This window comes from Thamnophis elegans, chromosome 7, assembly GCF_009769535.1.
Source record: "Thamnophis elegans isolate rThaEle1 chromosome 7, rThaEle1.pri, whole genome shotgun sequence".
Taxonomy (NCBI): Eukaryota; Metazoa; Chordata; class Lepidosauria; order Squamata; family Colubridae; genus Thamnophis; species Thamnophis elegans.
The window spans coordinates 54140219-54162635 of NC_045547.1; the positions used below are offsets into that span (position 1 = coordinate 54140219).

The 22417-nt window shown below is 43.1% G+C and overlaps 1 protein-coding gene across 3 annotated transcripts in view; it reads left to right on the plus strand.

The window, feature by feature from the left end:
- NELL2 (neural EGFL like 2) overlaps positions 1-22417 on the plus strand; it is a 144572-nt gene that overhangs the window by 10206 nt on the left and 111949 nt on the right. For all 3 annotated transcript variants that reach the window (XM_032221597.1, XM_032221595.1, XM_032221598.1), the window contains 3 exons: positions 3908-4058; positions 5049-5222; positions 5327-5423. In XM_032221597.1, coding sequence (XP_032077488.1) covers positions 3908-4058; positions 5049-5222; positions 5327-5423 — 422 coding nt within the window. The remainder of the gene's footprint in view (positions 1-3907; positions 4059-5048; positions 5223-5326; positions 5424-22417) is intronic.

Here is a 22417-nt window from a genome sequence, read left to right on the forward strand (position 1 = left end):
TGAATATTATATATAAAAGGATGTAAAAACAATTATAGTCAAATTAAGATTGAGATATAATTGTGATATACATGAATATAGGTGAATTTAAAATATGCAATTTGATATGAAAAGCAGGTGGTGACTATGGAAGAGATGCATGGAAATACTGTAACCAACTGACACACTTTCTACAATTTGTAATGGAAGATGGTTTTTTATTTTTATGTTTGTTTGTCTTTGTTAAAAACAAATAAAAATTGTTTTTTAAAAAATCTAAATATTGGGGGAAGGAATACATTTCCAAAACAAGCCATAAATTGAATGCTATTACAGAAGGTGATTGGGGACATCTTACTACCAAAAAATATAGCAGATGAGTAAACAAGCATTCTCTACTGCACACAGAGAAGTCTGTTACAGAAAACAAAATGATCCACCTTTGTTAAAAGGTTCACATTAACTAGTATAGCAGCTAAACTCTTGAAAACAAGTGACAGTTTAGTAATAAAATCCAAGGAAACAATGTCCCATGATTCCTATGGGACTACAGGTTCGTATGACTAAAGGTTTCATGGCTAAAGGTTTAGCAAATTAGGTATGATAAGAAGACACATATGGTAGGCTTTGACATTTGCTGGGATATGAGGGCAATCAAATCTTCCAAGTTAAAAATAGATAATCTTAAATATTCAAATATGCCTGATTAGTCTCCTGTCATAGCAAAGCTTCACTACCCCATGTATTAAAATGTGTATTTGGAATGCATAATCAATTTGGCCAATTCTCCCTATTCCTAAGAAAGAAGGAAAAATGAACTCCATGCTGCCAAGAAAAAGAGAAAATTGAAGGTTACTTGTCTAAGCTTTTACAAAAAAAGTCTTGCCACTGTTGCATGCACATACTGAATTGTGTGGAGCGTGTATCTCAGTGTCAGATTCACCATCTTTCGCTTGGTGCCTTGCTGATGTTCTGCCATCAGAGAAAGGTGGGTGGAATAAATGGGCAATAAAGCTGAATTCCTTTATGAGGGAAAACAGAGTGCTTTAGAATCCAGTTTGTGCTGGTGCATCTTCAAGACTGTGTCCTGAGAGTGGAATTTCAGCAGCCCTCAGCATTTCCCAAAACATTTCAGTGGTGCCGGATTAGCTACCCACAGACACATCATGGGGGAAGGGCAAGGGAAAACCAGGGGTTTAGTTCTGTATTGGTGCATGGGAATTTCAGATTCTGCTTGACTTTACTGCAATCAGCATCTTTTAGTAAAAGTAGACGTTCACTTCAACCAAATGGAGTCGAGAGTTTTATTCCCTAGGAAATCAGACTGCAGCAGGTCTGACATGAAGCCGAATCTGCAATGTAGACAACCCAGTTGTCACCTCTACCATGGGGATCATGCACAAAATGTCGGCTCAAGAGAGCAACCAGGAGGAAATTGAATGCTGAGGGGAGCCTTCATGTAGGCCTCTTCCCGAGCTGGATCTCTCTGAGTGGATGAGAAATGAGGCGGGCTGCAGTGACCTGCCGAGATCCAGGTGGTCCCTGGCCATCAGAAGGAAGGAGGACTTGGAAGAGAAGTCCGCAGGGATGTCTTTTACTCATGGAAGCAACAGTTGCTGCCACTGGAAACAGGATGAAGCTGGAAGAACTGGAGGAGAAGGAGGAAAGGATGGGAGGAAAGGATGGGCAGGCCAACAGGACAATGGATGAAGCGGGGAGGGGGCGTTATGTCACCGACCATTCCCTCACAATCCATTATGTTTGTAATCCATCAGGGTCAGTCCACAAAGTCAGTGAAGAGCTTACTTGGAGTCTACAGTTGTTTCTTTAGCTTCTATCAATTTTATATTTATAATCCAAAAGGCCACCTAAACCCCAGTGTTCACTAGTCCAAATCCATAGAATCAGCCCACAATGTCAGTCCATTAGGAACATAAAAAGCTTCCTTGGACATATTTTCATGTAATTATGGATATTCTTCTTTTGATATTACACCAAAACTCAACAAGTGGTAATTTCTCAAATGTAGAATCTGGAAAAAAAAATCGTGAACTTTTTTTATTCAGTTACAGAGCTAAACTGGATTTACTTAATGAATAAATCTGTATAGGCTAAATATAACAAGCACAGGTAGCCCTCCAGCATTAATGATGGTAATTAGAACCAGCAACTCAATCACTAAGCAATGCATTGTGAAAATGTGACCACACTGACTGATGACAATAGTTCCTGCAGTCTGTTGCCATTGTTAGATGAATCCCATGCAGTTGCATGCCCACTTGTTTGCCATTTGCAAACATATGGTAGCTTTCTCATTGACTTTGCTTTTCAGAAGCCGGTAGTGTTGGTCACAAATGGTGATCCCATGTCTGCAGGGTGTTATAACTTTGTTGGTTGACAATCTGCAGTGCTGTGAGTATAGGCTTAGTGCCACAGCTACAGCTATAAGGAACAATTGTGACTCCCGTCATTCAGCACTGCTGTAACTTTGAATGGTCAATAAAGTAGTCTGTTATTTCGTCCCATCTTTTGTATTTATTTTCAATTTTCAATTTCCATTTTCCTTATCCTATTAGCTGAACATCTCTGGACAATAGTGTGTGTGTGTGTGTGTGTGTTTGTGTGTGTGTGTGTGTGTGTGTGTCTAAATGCATTCCCAAAACAGGCAAGATGGATGATGCAACAGTCGAATATCATACGTACCCACAAAGAGACAGGATTTCCATTACAACGCCAGTTACCACTTTTCCTTAGAGATGCTGTTAGTCCCAGAGAACTAAAAAAAACTTACAAAACTCTTACTTGTACTTAACCGTGGATATTCTCATGAGTGATCATGGCTGTTTAAACTTTTTAATAGAGACAAAAGGATAATCTAAAGTTTCTTTGAAGCTATATTACTTAAAAAGGACACATAGGCAGTTGGAGATCTCCCTGTGTGCTCAGAGTAATAACCAGAATTATTCAAACATCTTTTTAAAGTTACTTCATAATGGTTACATACATACATACATACATACATACATACATACATACATACATACATACACACATATGTCTCTCTCTCTCTGTGTGTATACACACATACACACACACACACACAAACACACACATAGACACACATATATACTTCTACATCCCAATTTTTATCACTGAGCATATTACACTTAGAATTGTGAATTTAATTGTCTTTTCCTTGCAAAGAGTTATTGCCACAGTATTTTGTAAACAGCTGCAGTGTGTTTTAGCCTTTGGGTAAGATACATGATTTCCTGAGTATTTTTCCTTTGTCCTTTGCCAACTTTGGTGAACAAACTGTTTATATTTTTAGACTTTGGTGTACATTTTACAGAATGGAAATGTGTAATACTTTATATAATTTTAGTTTATGATTGGTAAAAGAATGAACACTGAAGTGATTGCATTTGAATTGCTCCATAATTTATTCACACTGATATTATGTAACAAAATAAGGAATTAGCGAACCAAAATACTAAGGAAATTAAATGTAATTTAAAAATTAATACAATATTGTTACAAAAACAAACAGTTTAAAGATCCTAAACTGAATTAAATTTAATTTTCCCTTCTTGGTGAAAATTTGGTGTAAATTTCTAGAAAGACATGGTTCTAATAAATGGAATCATTTTTATGCTCAGAATTGAAAACAACATTGATATGTAAATATATATATATAAATGTTTTAAACATAATTTTAAAAAATAGCATTTCAGTGATGAGGATGAATACTTTGATTCCACACTGGAATACATAATGAAATATTTTTTATGAACAGTTTTTATGAATAATGAAAGTTTTTTGTATTTAACTAATCATTTTTTTTATCATAATGAAATGTAAAGATGGTTCTGTGCCTAATTTGCTTATGAATTAGATTTTTTTTGTGTGTGTGTGTGCTTTATTTCAGGAACTGCAAGAAATATAAAAGTATCTCCAGAGAAAGCTGAACTTTTTTTCCAGAAACTGAGAAACAAAAATGAATTTACCATGTTGGTATCTCTCAAACAAACACTCTTAAATTCAGGTGTTATTTTTTCTGTTCATCATTTAGATCACAGGTATGCAGACAAATATACATTTCTTGACATATATTTATTTATGGTATATTCAAACTGACATTAAAAAATAGGATCAAACCTATTTCATACTTAACAAGGGCTACTTTGGAAAAACGAAGCAGGATTAAGCATTGAAAAAATACTTTTGGAATAAAGTAAAGGCAAAAAAAATATGTTTGGCTAGGATAATGCCTAGTAGAGCTCAACTCCAAGAAGTCTAATGTTCCCAACTTAGAACAAGCCTAAAATAAATCATAAAAATATGTTGGACGCTAACTTGGGCAGTGATCCTATGCATATCAAATTGTATTGAAGCAAATTAGATTTATTTCTAATACATTTATTGAGGACTGTGAGAATAGGTAAAACAGGGCTTTTACTTTTGAAAGAATGACCATTCCCCAAAATTGTAGACGTCTACCTACAGAAAAAGTAGAAAGCTAAAGAAGACGACCTGAGGACATTTGAGAAAGATTTATTTAGTGACAACAGCACTGAAAAGTGTGACATGACTGTTTTTCAAAGTTACGACCTTTGCAGCAACCCCATGATCATGTGATCAAAATTCAAATGCTTGGCTAATGTTTGTGATCGTTGCTCATGTGATCACCTTTTGTGACCTCCTGACCAGCAAAGTCAATGAGGAAATCAGATTCACTTAACCAGGTTACTAGTGTACCAACTGCACTGATTCACTTAACAAGAATGGCAAGAAATGAGGGAAAATTAACTTAACAAATATCTCATTTAACAACAGAAATTTTGGGCTCAATTGTGGTCGCAAGTCGAGGATTACCTGCATATGTTTAATTTTTGATGTAATTTTAAATTTGATTTATTCTTTGCTGTACTGAAACAATTTAGGAGAAAAATCTAACTATGCAGCATTTGCTTTTTATGAATAAGTGTTCATTTTTAGTTTGTATGCAAAGAAGTATATTTATTTGGTGTTAAATTGCTTGATTCCTTTCTGGTGCATTTCTGATGCAGGTACTTGGAACTAGAAAGCAGCGGCCATAGAAATGAAATTAGATTGCACTATCGTTCAGAAACCCATCGTTCGCACACAGAAATATTTCCTTACATTTTGGCAGATGACAAGTGGCACAGGCTGTCCTTAGCAATCAGTGCATCACATTTGATTTTACATGTAGACTGCAATAAGTAAGTTGCAATTTGGTACAATTTGTACCAGTAACTTGTATCAATTGAAAGAAAGGGACTTCTTCTAAAAAGTATTTTACTTTTACTTTCTTTTTTAAAATCAGAATATATGAGAGAGTGGTGGAAAAACCATATATGGATTTACCAGTTGGCACTACATTTTGGTTGGGACAAAGGAATAGCGCTCATGGTTTTTTCAAGGTATGTTTTTTTCTTGAAATCCTTTTTCCAAGTTTAGGTACACATAGTCATTTAACTTAAGTAATGCATATATGATTGTATTATGATTTTAGCTTCTCCAGCTTAAAGTACTTTGGGATTTTTTGCTACTTAGATTAGATTCTTAGTGTTTTTGTTCCATGTTTTATAAGTTAAACATGATACAAAGTTCTTTTCTCCTATATTGAATCTGGCTATTGAATTTAACATTTAACATGCAGGATCCATGCTGGCTGGGTGCTGAATGAAAACAAAAAGCAGTAAATTCTCCTCTCCTTTTACCTGGTATATTTTTTTTTACCAAGAGTATAAACTTTACTGAATAAATCCACATTGGCACAGAAGAAGTGAAACCAGCTCTAGCTTCCTGTGCAAAAGCACCATATTTCATTCCCCTTTCCACATGGGCCACCTACAGTTCATTATGACTACCAATCACTTCTGTTTATTTTGTTATGTGAACCAGCTCTGGGTGTCCTTGAGGGGGTAGAGCAATGTCATGGGAACGATGATGTTTGGATGGCATTCCCCCCACCCTTGCATTAAATTCAGCACCCCCTTTCCTTTGTCAAGATGTGAGGGAAGTACAATATAGGTGAATGTTTGAGTCAGTCTTAACATACCAACCTCCCATAAGAAGGGTAGACCTGAAACAACAATAAACATACATACACATTATTACTTACAACCAAACTACTGCTACATTCCTTATTGGGCCCATTGAGGGTACCTAATATGAAACTTCTTAAACATTCTATTTTTATAATATGGCATATAAAGAGAATACAAAAGTAAATAGTAGGGAAATTAGAGAAGGGAAAGGGGAAGTGAATAGAGGGGGGAAAGCAAGGGGGGAAAGAAAAAAAAGGCATTGATTTCCGACTCCTTTGGTGCAGTAAATTAAGGCATTAACATCTAACCTGAACTTTGTATTTTTACATAATAATATAAATTAGCCAGGGGTGAAATTTAACCACCTTGGCTCAACTCAGGCAAGGCAGTAAGAACAATTTGGATTGGTTTGCTGAGCTGATAAAAATCGCTCCTGGTTGACCCTGCCTACTTGCTCGCCTGCGCTCTTGCTTGCCTTCGCAAGCTGGCCATGGGGACTGGGAAGGCAGCTAAGCAAGCCACTTGTTCTTTGGGCCCATCCCCACTCACTCCCTATTCCCACGCACTCATCCATTTGTATGACCATCGCCCAGCGTTCCAATTCTCCTGCGGTTCCTATGTAGCCTCGAGCAGGGATTGCAAGAGGGAGCCCCAAAGGAGAAAAGGCAAGAAGAGACAATTATGTTTGGAGGCACTTCAGGCAAAGAAGCACACACAGAGCAGGGCGAAAGGAAAGCAACCCAAGGCGAGCATACAAAAGCTTCCTTCCCTTTCCCCTAAGGCAGGGTGGCATGTGTGTTTCTGTATGCGTGAAGGGGTGGGGTGTCACCCTTTCGGGTCTTATCTGAAACACAGCAGGACTTTTCTGCAGAGCCCCTTTCTCACCAACACCCCTTCCCCTTCATTTTCCTCCTCTCCCTCTCTGCAGGACCCTAAGGGCAGGGACTTTTGACACCCACCCATTTCCTCCCCCCACCCCCTCCAACATCTTTCAGTCGTTGCATTCATTAATAGTGAGCTCTGGAGCTGGCAGGAAGTGAGCGAGTGAAGGGACCTGGAGAGCCTTTCACAAGGGACTCCTCTGCAGCCCACTGGCCTTTTGGGGCAGTACAAATACCCCTTTTGCCCTTTCTGAGTGGGGTACTTCTGCTTGTTGGACCACTTCCCCAAAGCCAGCAGATCTGTGGCCAGCTGCTTTGCTTTTCCCCTCTTTTTGGGAGGCTTGTGCAGTGGCACTGGCACCAGCACAAGGGAGGCAGGTGATCCAGATGCCCCATGCTGGTGCTTGTTTGGTGCAGCCAAAGAGACAGTGGGACGAAGGGGCTGGCTCCTCAGGTTAATGTCAGCATTCCAAATAACATCCAAAATTAAATCAGAGTCCAAGGCAAATAGGAGGGATACGGGCGATCCGCTGCAGGGCAGGGGATTACGTCCAATTCCTCGCAGACAAGGTTGCTCGGTTCCGGGCGGACCTGGACTCCAATTCTGCAGAACCAGCCGAGGCACTAAGGGATGATCTGGTAAGCCATCGCTGGGTTGAGTTTCAAGCTGTTACCCCTGAGGATGTGGACAAGGCGATGAGAGCTGTAGGAGCCTCCACATGTGTGCTGGACCCGTGCCCCTCCTGGCTGGTTGTAAACAGCAGAGTGGTGACACGAGGCTGGATCCAGGCGGTTGTTACCACCTCTCTATGGGAGGGGGGTCTTTCCCCCCACTCTAAAGGCGGCGGTGGTGAGACCCCTCCTGAAGAAACCATCCTTGGATCCAGCTGTTTTAAATAACTATCGTCCGGTCTCCAACCTCCCCTTTGTGGGGAAGGTTGTTGAGAAGGTGGTGGCCTTTCAGCTCCAGCGGTCCTTGGAGGAAGCCAGTTATCTCGATCCTTTCCAGTCAGGCTTCAGACCTGGCTGCAGCACAGAAACCGCTTTGGTCGCGTTGACCGATGATCTCTGGAGACCCAGGGATGGAGGCCATGCCTCCATCCTGGTGCTCCTTGACCTCTCGGCGGCTTTCAATACCATCAACCATGGTATCCTTCTGCGACGACTGCGGGAGGTAGGGGTGGGAGGCGCTGTTTTACAGTGGTTCTCTTCTTACCTCTCGGACAGGTCGCAGTCGGTGTTAGTTGGGGGGCAGAGATCGACCCCTAGGCCCCTAACATATGGGGTGCCGCAGGGTTCGGTCCTGTCCCCCCTTCTTTTCAACATCTACATGAAACCGCTGGGTGAGATCATTCGACGGCACGGGATAAAATACCACCAGTATGCGGACGATACTCAGTTGTATCTGTCCGCCCCGTGCCAACTCAACGAAGCGATGGATGTGATGAGCCAGGGTCTCGAGGCTGTTAAAGACTGGATGGGGGTCAACAAACTTGTGCTCAATCCAGAAAAGACCGAGTGGCTGCTGTGTTTCCCTCCCGCGAATTGGCCAAGTGTTCCATCTCTCAGGCTGGGGGGTCAAACTGTACGCCCCTCAGATAGGGTTCGCAACTTGGGAGTCCTCCTGGACCCACAGCTGACCTTTGAACATCATTTGTCAGCTGTGACCAGGGGGGAATTTGCCCAGGTTTGCCTGGTGCACCAGTTGCGTCCCTACCTGAACCGGGAGGCCCTCACAACAGTCACTCGTGCCCTTGTGACCTCTAGGCTGGAATACTGCAATGTGCTCTACATGGGGCTGCCCTTGAAGAGCATTCGGCAACTTCAGCTAGTCCAGAATGCGGCCGCGCGAGCGATCGTGGGTGCACCTCGCTTCACCCACGTAACACCTATCCTCCGCGAGCTGCACTGGCTGCCTGTTGATCTCCGGGTGCGCTTCAAGGTGCTACTTATCACCTACAAAGCCCTTCATGGTAGTGGACCTGGGTACTTGAGAGACCGCCTACTGCCAATTACCTCCACTAGACCGATACGATCGCATCAATTAGGCCTCCTCCGAATTCCATCATCCAGCCAGTGCAGACTGGCAACTACCCAGAGGAGAGCCTTCTCGGTGGCTGCTCCGACCCTCTGGAACGAACTCCCCGTGGAGATTCGGACCCTCACCACCCTCCAGTCCTTCCGCGCCGCTTTAAAGATCTGGCTGTCCCGGCTGGCCTGGGGTTAAGATTCTAACCCCACCCGAATTGTGTGACTGTTGTGTTTTCTTTTTAATATGTTGTATTGTCTTCATGTTGGAAAATTGTTTGTCCTTCCCCCCCTCCCCTTTTGAACTGTGAGCCGCCCTGAGTCCCCCCAGGGAAAAGGGTGGCATACAAATAAAGGGAAATGAAAAAAAAATGAAATTCTTCAAAGTTCCAATTTATTAAGAGAGTCATGTTGGCACATCTGTGAAAACCCAAATCTGAAAGCTTCCTGGTTTCCCCCACCCAGTTGAAAGTTCATAATCTTGCCCCGACACCCACAAGTCCATCACATGGTCCAATCTTCCACTGCCACACTGGCAGTTCCACCCATTCAGTTCCAGTCAGGCTCAGAGGTGTAGAGAACAAAAGATGACCTTCGTTTCTAGAAATGAATTTTATTTGATAACAACACATTCTTTACTATTCCCCCCTCCCAATTCCCCACTAGTGAACCAGCATAGTAAAATAAGAGAGAGTGTGACAGGTCAAAGATCTAGAAAGGAATATGACTGCAGGCCTGACACTTATCTTAACAACTTATCTGGATAAGTTCTGTAAGATGATAAATCATCTTACAGAAAGTTTCTTTTAAATTATAATTTAATGTAAATTTTAAAACTTTATTCCACATATTCTCCCACTATTGATCTTCTGCTTCCACCACCTCCATGTGGCTCACCCACAAGCTCTTGGGGCCTAAATAGAGTCCTTCCATCGCTGTCTCCCCCTTTAGCACAGGCCGTTGCTCTGGCTACCTAGCCCTCTGTTTGGGGTGTGTGCTGCCTCTTACATCCCAGGGTTGTCTTGGGCTGCCACTGAGGTCTCTCAAGAGGAGGCTTCCCTTTGCTTTCCCCCCCTTTCATTCCTTTGTCAGTTGCTGACATCTCGAGACTGACAATCTCCTGGTGAGGTTCAGGTAGGCTGCTACTTGCAGAGCTGGTTTAATGTCAACTATCCAGTTGGCGAATCCAGAAAAAGAAACTCCTGGGATATTATTTTATTAAGAGCATAAATTTACTGAATAAATCCATATTGTCACAGAAGAAGCGAAACCAGCTCTGGCTTCCTCATGGGCCACCAACAGTTCATTACGTCCACCAATCACTTCTGTTCATTTTGGTATGAGAACCAGCCTGCCATGCTGTGACAACTTCTCTGGGTGTCCTTGAGGGGGGGGAGCAATGTCTCATGGGAACCGACGATACATGGATGCCATTTTCCCAAACTCTTGCATTCCAATTCACCACCATCCTTTCCTTTGTCAAGTTTCAAGCAAAGCAGAATATAGTTTAAAGTTCGAGTCAGTCTTGACAAGTTTCCAATCTCTTATAAAGTTGCATCACCTGGACTTCCAGTGACAGGATAGGGTCCTTCAGGCACTTAGCTTGGCAGCCTGTTTCTGCAACCTTAAACACTCAATTTGGACCTGTTTCCCACAGAAAACAAAACACCAGGATCTCTCATCTCTCCTCTCTCCTCTCTCTCTTGCTCTCACTTGCTCACATTTCTTTCTCTCTTTCTGTCTCTCTCTCTCTCTCTCTCTCTGGATCTGTCTCTCATCTCTTTCTTCGCCCTCTCATCTCTGTCGCTCTCTCTTTCTGTTTCTCTCTCATCTCTCTCCCTTTTCTCTTTGACCATCTCTCTCTCATCTCTCTCTTTCTGTCTCTTTCTCTGTCTCTCTCTCATCTCTGTCTCTCTCTCTCTCATCTCTGTCTCTGTCTCTCTCTCTCATAAACAAGGGAATGGCTACATCCCTCCACAAGAAGAGAGCCTGCCAACTGCAAGGCATATATTACCTGCTATGGCTGTTAGAGGCCAGATTTGAGGAGGTGGAGGAGGACCTGTATGAGGAACATGAACTCAGCAACCTAAAGCAGAGGGCCCACCCCATCAAAGAGCCCCATCCAACGAAACCCCAGAGACTGAACAGATCCCATGGGAATACCAAGACCTTGCACAAGTATTCAGTGAGACCAAGTGCAACATTCTGCCCCCCTCCCATGAGGCAGATTGAGCCATCGAAATAATCCCCGAGCAAAACTACCCAAACCCAAACTGTATGCCATGACGCCCCAGGAAATGCAAGAAATGCACAAATGCATAGACAAAAACATAGCATGAGGATTCATTGAGCCAGCCAAGTCATGGGTTGCGACACCATTCCTCTTCAAAGGAAAAAAACTAGAACTAAGAGACTGTGTGTAGACTTTAGAGGAATCAATGCTGTGTGCGTACACAACCTATGCCGCTTGCCCTTATGAAGGAGATGTTATCTCATCTGGCCAAGGGAAAAGTCTTCACCAGACTAGAGAAGCATATTACCGAGTACAGATCAGGGAAGGAGGTGAGTGGAAAACAGTGTTTAACTGCCCCCTATGGAGCTTCCAATTCAAAGTGATGCCTTCTGGATTGCAGGGAGCTCCAGCAGTGTTCATGCCGTTAATAAACGAGTTGCCGCATAAACCTCTACAAGGGGATCCTCATCTAACTGGGTGACATCCTCATCTACATGGAGACCATGAAAGACCACATACCCCTGGTCCAAGAGCTACTGGAAAAACTTCTGGCAGCCAACCTGTATGTCAAGCTATCAAAATGTGAATTCCACCATGCACAGATAGACTACCTGCTACCAAGTGGCAAATGAGGGAATAGAGATGGACCCAGCCAAAGTACAAGCCATCCTAGGCTGGCAACCCCTTCGTACCCTCAGACAGCTACAAAGGTTCCTAGGGTTCGCAAACTTCTACAGGCAATTCATCTCCTCCTTCAAGAAGATTGCCAAACCCTGACATACCTCCTAAAGACGGAGCCCAGGAACAAAACCTCACCTGGGACAACCTCTACAGTGGGACCAAACCTGCCAAGAGATATTTGAAACACTAAGATGTCAACTTGTATAGTGTTGCCAGGACTACTATCAAGTGGCATAGAGAAGGGAGGAGAATTCCATGCATACTTTTGGCTAGAGTCAGGTCTCATATACGCATGTCCATAACCTGCCATAGCATCTTGTTGGTGAATGTGAGTTATGACCAAGGCAGAGGGGAGGGGACACAGGGGTAAAGTTCAAACGCCATTAAGTGTAAATCAGTTTTCACTCTGCAGGAGTACAAGCCAGAATGTTGATCCTAATAAATGAATGGATTTCTTTTGAACTTTGTCTTGAGGTTTGTAAATTAATTAGATCGTCTTCTGGGAACTTCACAGAGAGCCAAAACTGACTTTTAAAAATCTATCAAGATTTCTGGGTTTCCTGAACCCCGGGCTCTCCAAGCATTCCCCTCATATTTGGTGTGCTTGGAGGGAAAATCAGGCAACCGGAGGCTGAAGAAAGCTGAAGGTATGCAGCAATGCCAAGCAGCGATGCCTTTCCCAGCAGCAGAAGAAAGAAAGGATGAGTACTGGTGGAAATTAGCCCCTAAGCTAGCAAGGGTGGACTGGAGGTGGGACTGGGCACAAGCTAGGCTTCCAAAGCTCCAAATGGAATCCCTGGAGAGGGCAATAGAGCAACAGAGGGGGGATTTTGACCAGAACACCCTTGCTGATGAGGGGCTATCATGCTGCCCAAAAGAGAGGGGAGGGACATCTGATCAGGTTGAGGGGAAAAGATGCAGACTGGAGAGCAGCCCCCTCCTCTATCCAATAAAAGGAGAAGGAGCCCAAAACTGCAACCAGTGCCTCTCACACTGCAACCAGTGCCTCTCCAAGGCAGACAAACCCTTCCCTCTCTCCGAACTAGAGATGAGGAAGATGGCCAGCCATATCAGGTGTAATCATACAGAGGCTGACAGGAGGTTGGAGGAGTAGGGCTGAATGACCTATCCCAATTCAGGGGAAAAGTTTGACGGGGACTCAGACCAGCTAGCTCTATTCCTCGATTCAGCTGATATCCACCTTGAATGCTATGGGCACCTCTACCCATCCCCCAGGGCCATGGTGAATACCATCATAGAGGGGCTCAAGGGAGAAGCAAGGGAATGGTTAGTAGCCCTCCGCAAGAGGAGAGCCCCTCCCAACTGCAAGACCTAGATGACTTCTCGCAACTGCTAGAGGCCAGATTTGAGGAGATGGAGGAGGGCCCATATGCAGAAAAGGAACTCAGCAACATAAAGCAGAGGGGCAACCCCATCAAAGAGCACATCCATGAATTTAGGAGGATAATAGAAAGGCTACCCCCTTTACCAGAGTGGCTGCTGGTGCATTTTTTCAGAACAAGCCTGGACAAGCAAATTGCCCAGGTAACCGCATACTGTGACATCCCAAATTGACTCTCTGAGTGGTTCTGAATAGCAACAAAAGTCAGCAGCGGGCTGTGCACCAACAACATAAGAAAGCAACTGGACACAAAAGGGAGAGGTCAACCTGACCTGAAACCACCCATACAGCAGGGCAATCACAGCACCACAGCAGGCCCTGAAACCAGCCCTCCCTCAAAGTCCGCTGAAATGCTACCGATGCAGGGGTGGATGGGCCAGATGGCAGCTGCATGCCCAACCCCAGACCCAAAACCAAGGTCAGACCCACTGCCCATGGCATGACCAGAGTGAGGCCCCAAACAGACCACCAACACATCTGGGAAAGCCCTCCAGGCTGCCGAGGCTCCTTGCCCCTCAGGTGAAAGTGGTGGAACCCCAGGCAACAACAACCAGTCTCCCGAATCATATGACAGCGAGGACGAGGGAGAATATGACCCAATGGTAAGTGAACCAATTCACCCTTTCCTTTTTCCAATATGCCTCACAGCCCCCAAAACAGGAAACCAGGGGGATTTTCAAGCCCTAATAGACTCAGGCTGCACAAAGTGCTTGATCAACCTAACCACAGTCCTGAAACTGGGGATCAGAGCAAAAAGACTGATCCAATCTGGTTAGAGCAGGTTGATGAGTCCCTAATGGGAGGAGCCTATGCCACCCACCTGACTGAACCAATGAGGCTAGAGCTAGTGGATCACTGGGAAGTAATTCGATTCATAATAGCCCCCAAAATGACAGACACAGTCATACTGGGACTTTCCTGGCTAGACAAGTGGGGACCGACCATCTGGTGGCAAGGGGATACCCACAGACCAGCAAGCAAAAACACCAACCATGCTGGAAACCTCCCAAAAGAGCCCACAAGAACAACTGGCAACAACATCCGATGAAACCCCAGAGGCTGAACTTATTCTGATGGAATAGCAGGACCTTGCAGAAGTATTCAGCGATGCCAAGTGCGATGTTCTGCCTCCTCACTGTGAGACAGACTGTGCCATCAGAATCATCCCCGGGGCAAAACTACCCAAGCCCAAGTGTACACCATGACGCCCCAGGAAATGCAAGAGATGCCGAAATACATAGACAAAAACCTAGCAAGGGGGTTCATTGAATCAGCCAAGCCACGGGTCGCAGCGTCAGTCCTCTTCAAAAAAAAAAAAAAGATGGAACTATGAGGTTGTATGTGGACTTTCAAGAGATAAATGGTGTGTGAGTACACAACCTATACTTCTCCCCCTCATGCTATCTCATCTGTCCAAGGGAAAAGTCTCCACCAAATAGACCTCAGAGAAGCATACTACCGAGTATGTATCAGAGAGGGAGATGAGTGGAAAACAGCATTCAACTGCCCCCTAGGGAGCTTTCAATTCAAAGTGATACCTTTCGGACTTCAGGGGTCCCCAGCGGTATTCATGCAGTTAATAAATGAGGTGCTGCATGAGCACCTCAACAAGGGGGTCCTCGTCTACCTGCATGACATCCTTATCTACATTGAGACCATGGACGACCACATACCCCTGGTCTGCCATGTACTGGAAAAACTTCTGGCTGCCAACCTGTACGAGACCGCCTACTGCCACATACCTCCCAGCAGCCAGTAAGATCCCACAGATTGGGCCTCCTTCAGATGCCGTCAGCCTAACAGTGTCGGCTGGGCCCCCCCGAAGGAGAGCCTTCTCTGTGGCTGGCCCGACTCTTTGGAATCAGCTACCCCCAGAGATCCGGACCATACCCACTCTCATGGCCTTCAGGAAAGCTGTAAAAACCTGGCTGTTCCAGCAGGCCTGGGGTTGTTGACCTCATTGTTGAGGTCCAGCCCTGATTAGAATGAATGCATGTGGTTTTGTGATTTTAAACTGCCTTTTTTTCTTGTTTTTTCTTTCTCTTTTTTTTCTTCTTTTTTGTAAGCCGCCCGGAGTCCTTTGGGATTGGGCGGCATATAAATTTTGACAATAAAACAATAATAATAAATAAGCTATCAAAATGTGAATTCTACTATGTACCTGGGTTACCAAGTGTCAAATGAGGGAATAAAGATGGACCCAGCCAAAGTACAAGCCGTCTTAGGCTGGCAACCCCCGCGCACCCACAGATAGCTACAAAACTTCCTAGGATTTGCGAACTTCTACAAGCAATTCATCACCTCCTTTGCGAAAATTGCCAAGCCCTTTACAGACCTCCTGAAGACAGGGAGCCCAGAAACAAACCCCGTCTGGGACAACCCCTACAATGTGACCCAACCTGCCAAGAGGCATTGGAGACACTAAAAGAAATGTTTGCAAAGGAGCTGGTGCTGAAGCATCCTGACCCCGAGCAACCTTTGGTGATCCAGGCAGATGCCAGCGACGTGGCAGTGGGAGCAGTGCTACTCCAAAGAAACAACCAAGGAAACTTACAACCCTGTGCCTACACCTCCCACAAGCTCACAGACACAGAGAGTTGATGGGCCGTGTGGGAAAAGGAGGCTTTCGCAGTGAGATGGGCACTGCTGACGTGGAGACACCTGTTGGAAAGGGGCCAGAAACTGTTCGAAGTCTGGATTGACCACAAAAATCTGGTGGCGCGTAGGACCCCATGGAAACTATCACCCAAACAAGTCCAATGGGTTCAATACTTCAACTGTTTTGATTTTGTGTTAAAGCACATTCCAGGTGGGAGGAACTATCTAGCTGACGCCCTCTCCCACATGCCTCAGTACAAATGCGAACAGGAGCACGTAGTGGATGCCATCATTTCCTCTACTCAAACAGCTGCCCAAGTGACCACCAGGCAGCAACGCTGTGACCGCAAAACCAACCCACAAGTGACCTAACCACAAGGCTAAAAACCAAACTGCTAGCAGACCCCTGGTTCCAAAACAACCAACACATCTTGACAAAAAGAGATGACCTCGCATGGAAGGGGACAAAACCCTACGTCCCAGAATCCCTACACACCCTAATTCTACAGAGGAGGCATGAAAGGACCTTCGAGGTCTTCTAGTCCAACCCCCTGCTCAGGCAGAAAACCCTACACCACTTCAGCCACTTCAGACAAATGATTATCTAACATCTTCTTAAAAACTTCCAATGTTGGAGAATTTATAACTTCTGGAGGCAAATTGTTCCACTGATTAACTGTCAGGAAATTTCTCCTTAGTTCTAAGTAGCTTCTCTCCTTGATTAGTTTCCACCCATTGCTTCTTGTTCTACCCTCAGGTGCTTTGGAAAATAGCTTGACTCCCTCCTCTCTGTGGCAGCCCCTCAGATATTGGAACATTGCTATCATGTCTCCCCTGGTCCTTCTCTTCACTAGACTAGCCATGCCCAGTTCCTGTAACCGTTCTTCATATGTTTTAGCCTCCAGTCCCCTAATCATCCTGCTTGCTCTTCTCTGCACTTTTTCTAGAGTCTCAACATTTTTTTAACATTGTGGTGACCAAAATCTGAATGCAGTATTCCAAGTGTGGCCTTACCAAGACATTATAAAGTGGTATCAACATTTCACGTGATCTTGATTCTATCCCTCTGTTTATGCAGCCTAGAACTGTATTGGCTTTTTTGGCAGCTGCTGCACACTGCTGACTCATATTTAAATGGTTGTCCACTAGGACTCCAAGATCCCTCCCACAGTTACTACTATTGTGCAAGGTACCACATATACTGTGCATTTTGTTTTTCTTGCCTAATGTAGAACCTTACTTTTTTCACCATTGAATTTCATTTTATTTGATAGCACCCAATTTTCAATTCTGTCAAGATCCTTCTGTATCTTGAGCCTATCTTCTGGAGTGTTGGCTTTTCGTACCAGTTTCCGTGGAAGCAAACAAACACTGATAATAATTCTCCCAGTCCTCAGCAGAGATTGGTATGTCAAACGCACATCTCCGTTCCTTCAGGACACCTGCTACAGAGTTCCAAAATATTACTGAGTTGTGACTTCTGGCAGCCAACTCAAGTTCTGACTAGATTGAAATGGCAAAACTTTTTTCTTTAATGTTATATTTTTTTTATATTCCCTTCTTGTGTGCAACATCTCAGCTTGTATCTGAGCAGTAGGAGTCCTCTGGGCAAGCCTCATGGCTGCCTTCAATTTCTTTTTTAGTCGCTGGCATTCAGGATGAAATCAATGAGGTCTTCCCATGCGGGCTCTTTTTGTAGCAGGTTTCATTGTTAGGTGTTTCTTCAGGATATTACATTGAAGGCTGACAGCCAGTCAGTAGTAGATGACTGGAGTGTTGTAACCCACTTAGGAGCATTCTCTGTTTTAAGGCAATCTAATATTGCCTTAGTATCAACTTTGGGCCAAATTAACCTTTTATTTTGGGCTACCTCTACCTTTTTGGTGAGCCATCTGTCAATCATGTTATATAGTCTTAAATCTGAGCAGCCTCACAATGTCATGCTTACAGGCTGATGATAGCTATTGTTGCTAACATGAACTGTGACCTTCGAAAAGAGTTCAACTTTATCTCTAGACACACAAAAGAGATCCACTGCACTGCTTGAATTGACCGAATGGTATGTGTAAGGATACGTATAATTCCTATCCTTACCTCCCAGGATTTAGGAGATTACCCTTAAAAATTTAGGAGACTAGAAGCAGGCCAGCAGCATTACTTTTGCAGTTTCATGAGAGCCACTGAGGATGGTTATCAAAAAATTCCCCGGGGACTCTGTTCTTCTGGGCAAGCTCATACAAAGAGGGACCCAACCTATCATTCACATCTAGTAATACTACTGTGGACTGAGGATACAATACAGATATATCATTTAGGATAACTTCCAAGCCCATCCAGTATTCAGAGTTGTAATAGCGGGATGTGTTTGGAGGGATATAAACATTTACCAGTATTAACTTGAACTTTTCATATTCAAATTTGACGGCTATGAAGTATGAATACTTATCTTTGTTATATAGTTTCTTTCCCTGCCATTGCAACTCTTGCATTATGAGAATGCATAGCCCACCAGAGGGTCTCCCTTTGTTTTTTGGGCTGGGGAGGCCCATCCCTGAAAGCCTGGCAGTTGTACTGGTTCATCCACTTTGGTTAACCAGGTTTCTTGTAAGGCTATGACATCAAATCTAAGGAGAAACCTCACTATCAACCATCCCTTTGCAGCCAGCTACATTCCAGGTTATTATCTGTATGGGGTTCCCAGAGGCAAGATGGTCTGGCTTGGTTGGTTGGCTAGCTGGTAACAATTCTGGATGTCAACTTGACGTTGGAGACGGGTTAATATCATCTATGCTTCCCATATAAACACAGTTGTTGTGAGGTTCGATATTTCTCTTCATGGGTTGCAGAACTTGTTGCTGCTCCTCTATGTCTTGATTGCCAGTGTGCCTCTGCCTTTGCTCCAAGAATGATTTTTTTTAAATGGCCAGGTACTCTGGCGTATATCTTTAAATGTAGATTTACATCCATTTTTGGAGGGGTGTAGCTGAGGATTCATCTTGTGAGAAGATGTGTTGGGAACCTCTAAGTCAAATGAGGATGGAAGCTGGATTGTATCCTTAGAGTTTGTCGACATCACTGTGTGATGAAGCCCTTTGTCTTTCAGCTGTTTCTCAGAGTCTGGGTCAGTCAGTGCAGTTACCCCACTGTCAGCCTGTGTGACACTACCTTTTTTTACTATTGAGCTAAAGGCAGATTGTTGGTTAAATATATTGTCACAAGGTTGAGTGATTAGTGGAGTCAAATTAAATAGAGGCTTTGCTGTAGATTGAGTTGTTGTCAGAGCCTCTTTTAGATCATCCACTCTTTGAATAATATTAACTTGCTCAGGTTCCAGCAAGGTAGGTAGGACAATTATCATACATTGCCTAAGGTGACCAGATTTTCAGATTGGTAAAGAGGGACACCTTTGACCGGGGTGGGGTGGGGGGGGGGCTTGATTAAAAATTTTATACGGAGCAACAAAATTTTTCATACAACGCAAAAATAGTATTGTAATATTTTTTTTATTTCAGCATAACTACAATTTACAAATATAAATTGTAACTGTTGCCAAACATCAAAATTTTGATCACGTGACTATGAGGATGCTGCAACGGTCTCTAAGTGTGTAAATGGTCGCTAAGTGTGAAAAATGGTCATCAGTCACTTTTTTCAATGCCATTGTAACTTTGGTCACTATACCACCTTTCTTGCCACAGTTCTTAAGTGAATAACTGCAGCTGGTATTTTGTATTTTGGATAGAATCTTTTTTAAAATAGTCTAAGACAATTTAAAAAAAGAATCCACACAGAATAAATTGAAGTAAAACATTTCAAACTATTCCACACAGAATAAATTGAAGTAAAACTATTTTTAAAAATTCTATGGACAATATATTTCAAAGTATTGTGCATAGAATTTTTAAAAATGGTTTCACTTCAATTTATTTTGCATAGAATCCTTTTTTAAAATTGTCTTAGACAAATTGATATAATGGGCTTAGTGACCAAAGTTACAATGGCATTGAAAAAAGTGACTGATGACCATTTTTCACACTTAGCGACCATTTTCACACTTGCAGCATCCTCATGGTCACACGATCAAAATTTTGATGTTTGGCAACAGTTAAAATTTATATTTGTAAATTGTAGTTATGTTGAAATAAAAAAAATATTACAATACTATTTTTGTGTTGTATGAAAATTTTTGTTGCTCTCTATAAAATTTTTAATCAAGCCCCCACCCCCAGTCAAAGGTGTCCCTCTTTACTGAAAATCTGGTCACCTTGCTTTTTAGGATGCTGTCTAGATTTGCCATAGCTTTCCTCCCCAGGAGCAAGCGTCTTTTAATTCCTTGGAATTGGATATGTCTAGTTTAATGAAAAGGAGGACTGAGGTATTGTATTGTGGTTGCTGCAATTAATATACTTAATAACTCCATTTTTATTCTTTATTTTTTAATAATAATTTTCATAACAGTTGCTCCTGTTTTTGTAATTACTGTTTTATATTATTATTTTAGTAGATTGTTGTCACCCCTGAGAGTCATTTCTATTGAGATGTACACATTTGAACAATAAATCTATTTATTTTCATATTTGAGGAAAGGCATCATCTATAAACTAAGCAAAGGTGTAGCTTCCAAGATGTGCCCTTGGGATCTTGAAGTTGGTGGGAATCTACTCAGAGATTAATTGAGGAAAGCTTAATAACAGGGAGTTCTTAACTTAAATCCACACAGGATAAAATTATTTTAATAAATCCTATGCACAATAAATAAAATATTATTTTAAAATACATTAAAAAATAAAAGAAAAAAACCCACTTACCAGTAGGCAGACACTCCAAGTCAATCCAGAATGAAGTAGATGTTAATACAAAGAACTGAGCAAATTAAAATGGTTAAATAGTCCCAGGGAAATAGTTTTCAAAGAAAAAAGAAGAGCACCCACACGAGCAGACCTCCAAACTCCGTGCCCCTCCCTTCCGGAAAATCCAGGAAGTAACAGTTGCTTCCCTCTCCAGCCAGGTGTTTCCTCCTGCAGCTCTATGGTGATGGTTCATTTTTTCTTATAAAAGTGAGTAAGGGCGGGGGGGAGTCTGTTTTCTTGCTTTAAAGTTTTAATATCTTCAATGAAAGTACTGAGACAGAGAGAGAGGTTAGTTAGACAGGGTGTCTTTTGTCTTGCCCCGGTTAGGATTTCTTTCCCTGGTTAGGATTTCTTAAGCAAATCCACTGGGCTTTCAACATGAAGCCAGAAAAAAATTGGGACTTTTTTAAAACGCGGAGGGACATGGGAAAAATTGTTCTAAAGCATGATTGTCACGCTGAAATCGGGTCATCTGGTCACCTTAACATTGCCTTCTCATTGGTAGCCATTCTGCATGTAGTAGATCTATCAGAGTGAATTCACAGTGGAGCAGCTGGCTCAAGGACAGCCTAACAGCTCTGGTCTTACTCCAACACCCTCTATTCACCCTGTTGTTGTATATTTGCAAGGTAACCTGGTTAGTCTGCAGACTGTAATTATACTGGTCATCTCTTAGGCCTTTGCCTGATTGAGTGTTTTCTTTATGAGTGTTCACATTTTTGGACGGAAGACAAGGCCCTTCTCTAGTTTCATTTTCTGAATTAGACATCCCATATCTATCCTTGATTATCCTCCCAAGTCCTTCTATGGTATTTGGGTGGCTCCCAACAAACTTTGCAAATATTCTTTCAGGCAGTCAACCTTATTTATGACAGTTGGTAAAAGTTCGTAGATTGAGTTTACAGTTTGAGCTGTATATATAGATTAAAAAAAGAAAAACCTAATTTAGTTTTGGAAGAGCTCTTTACAGCTGTTGCTGTTTGTAAGTATTAAATCCAGTATGGCTGCCCCTTTAGTTCCCGCCTCTACCTTTTGGGTGACAAAGTTGTCAGCTAGGTTGGTTAGAAATCTATTTGATTTCTCATTTGGTGCAGAATTAATTTTCCAATTGATATCGGGTTAATTGACGTCTCCCATTACTATTGTAGTGTGGTGCTGCCCTTGAAGAATGTTCGGAGACTACAGTTGGTCCAGAATGCAGGCACGTGAGCGATAGCGGGTGTACCTCGGTACACCCATGTTACACCTATCCTCCGCGAGCTGCACTGGCTCCCCATTGGTCTCCAGATGCGCTACAAAGTGCTGGTGATTACCTTTAAAGCCCTACATGGCATTGGACCTGGATATCTGAGAGACTGCCTCCTGCTACACACCTCCCAATGTCTGATAAGAACTCACAGGCTCGGCCTCCTCCGGGTGCCGTCGACTGGAAAATGCCAGCTGGCGACCACTCGGGGGAGAGCCTTCTCTGTAGCTCTGTAGCTACTCTGTAGCTGCTCCGGCTCTGTGGAACGATTTACCAGCAGAGATCCGGACCCTTCCCACTCTCTTTTTTCCAAAAAGCCACCAAAACCTGGCTGTTTCGATAGGCCTGGGGTTGCTGATTTTTTAAATCAAGTCCAACCCCCAGTTAAGCCAAATGTATGTGTGTTTTTTAAACTGTGTATGTTTCTTTCCCCTATGTGTTATTT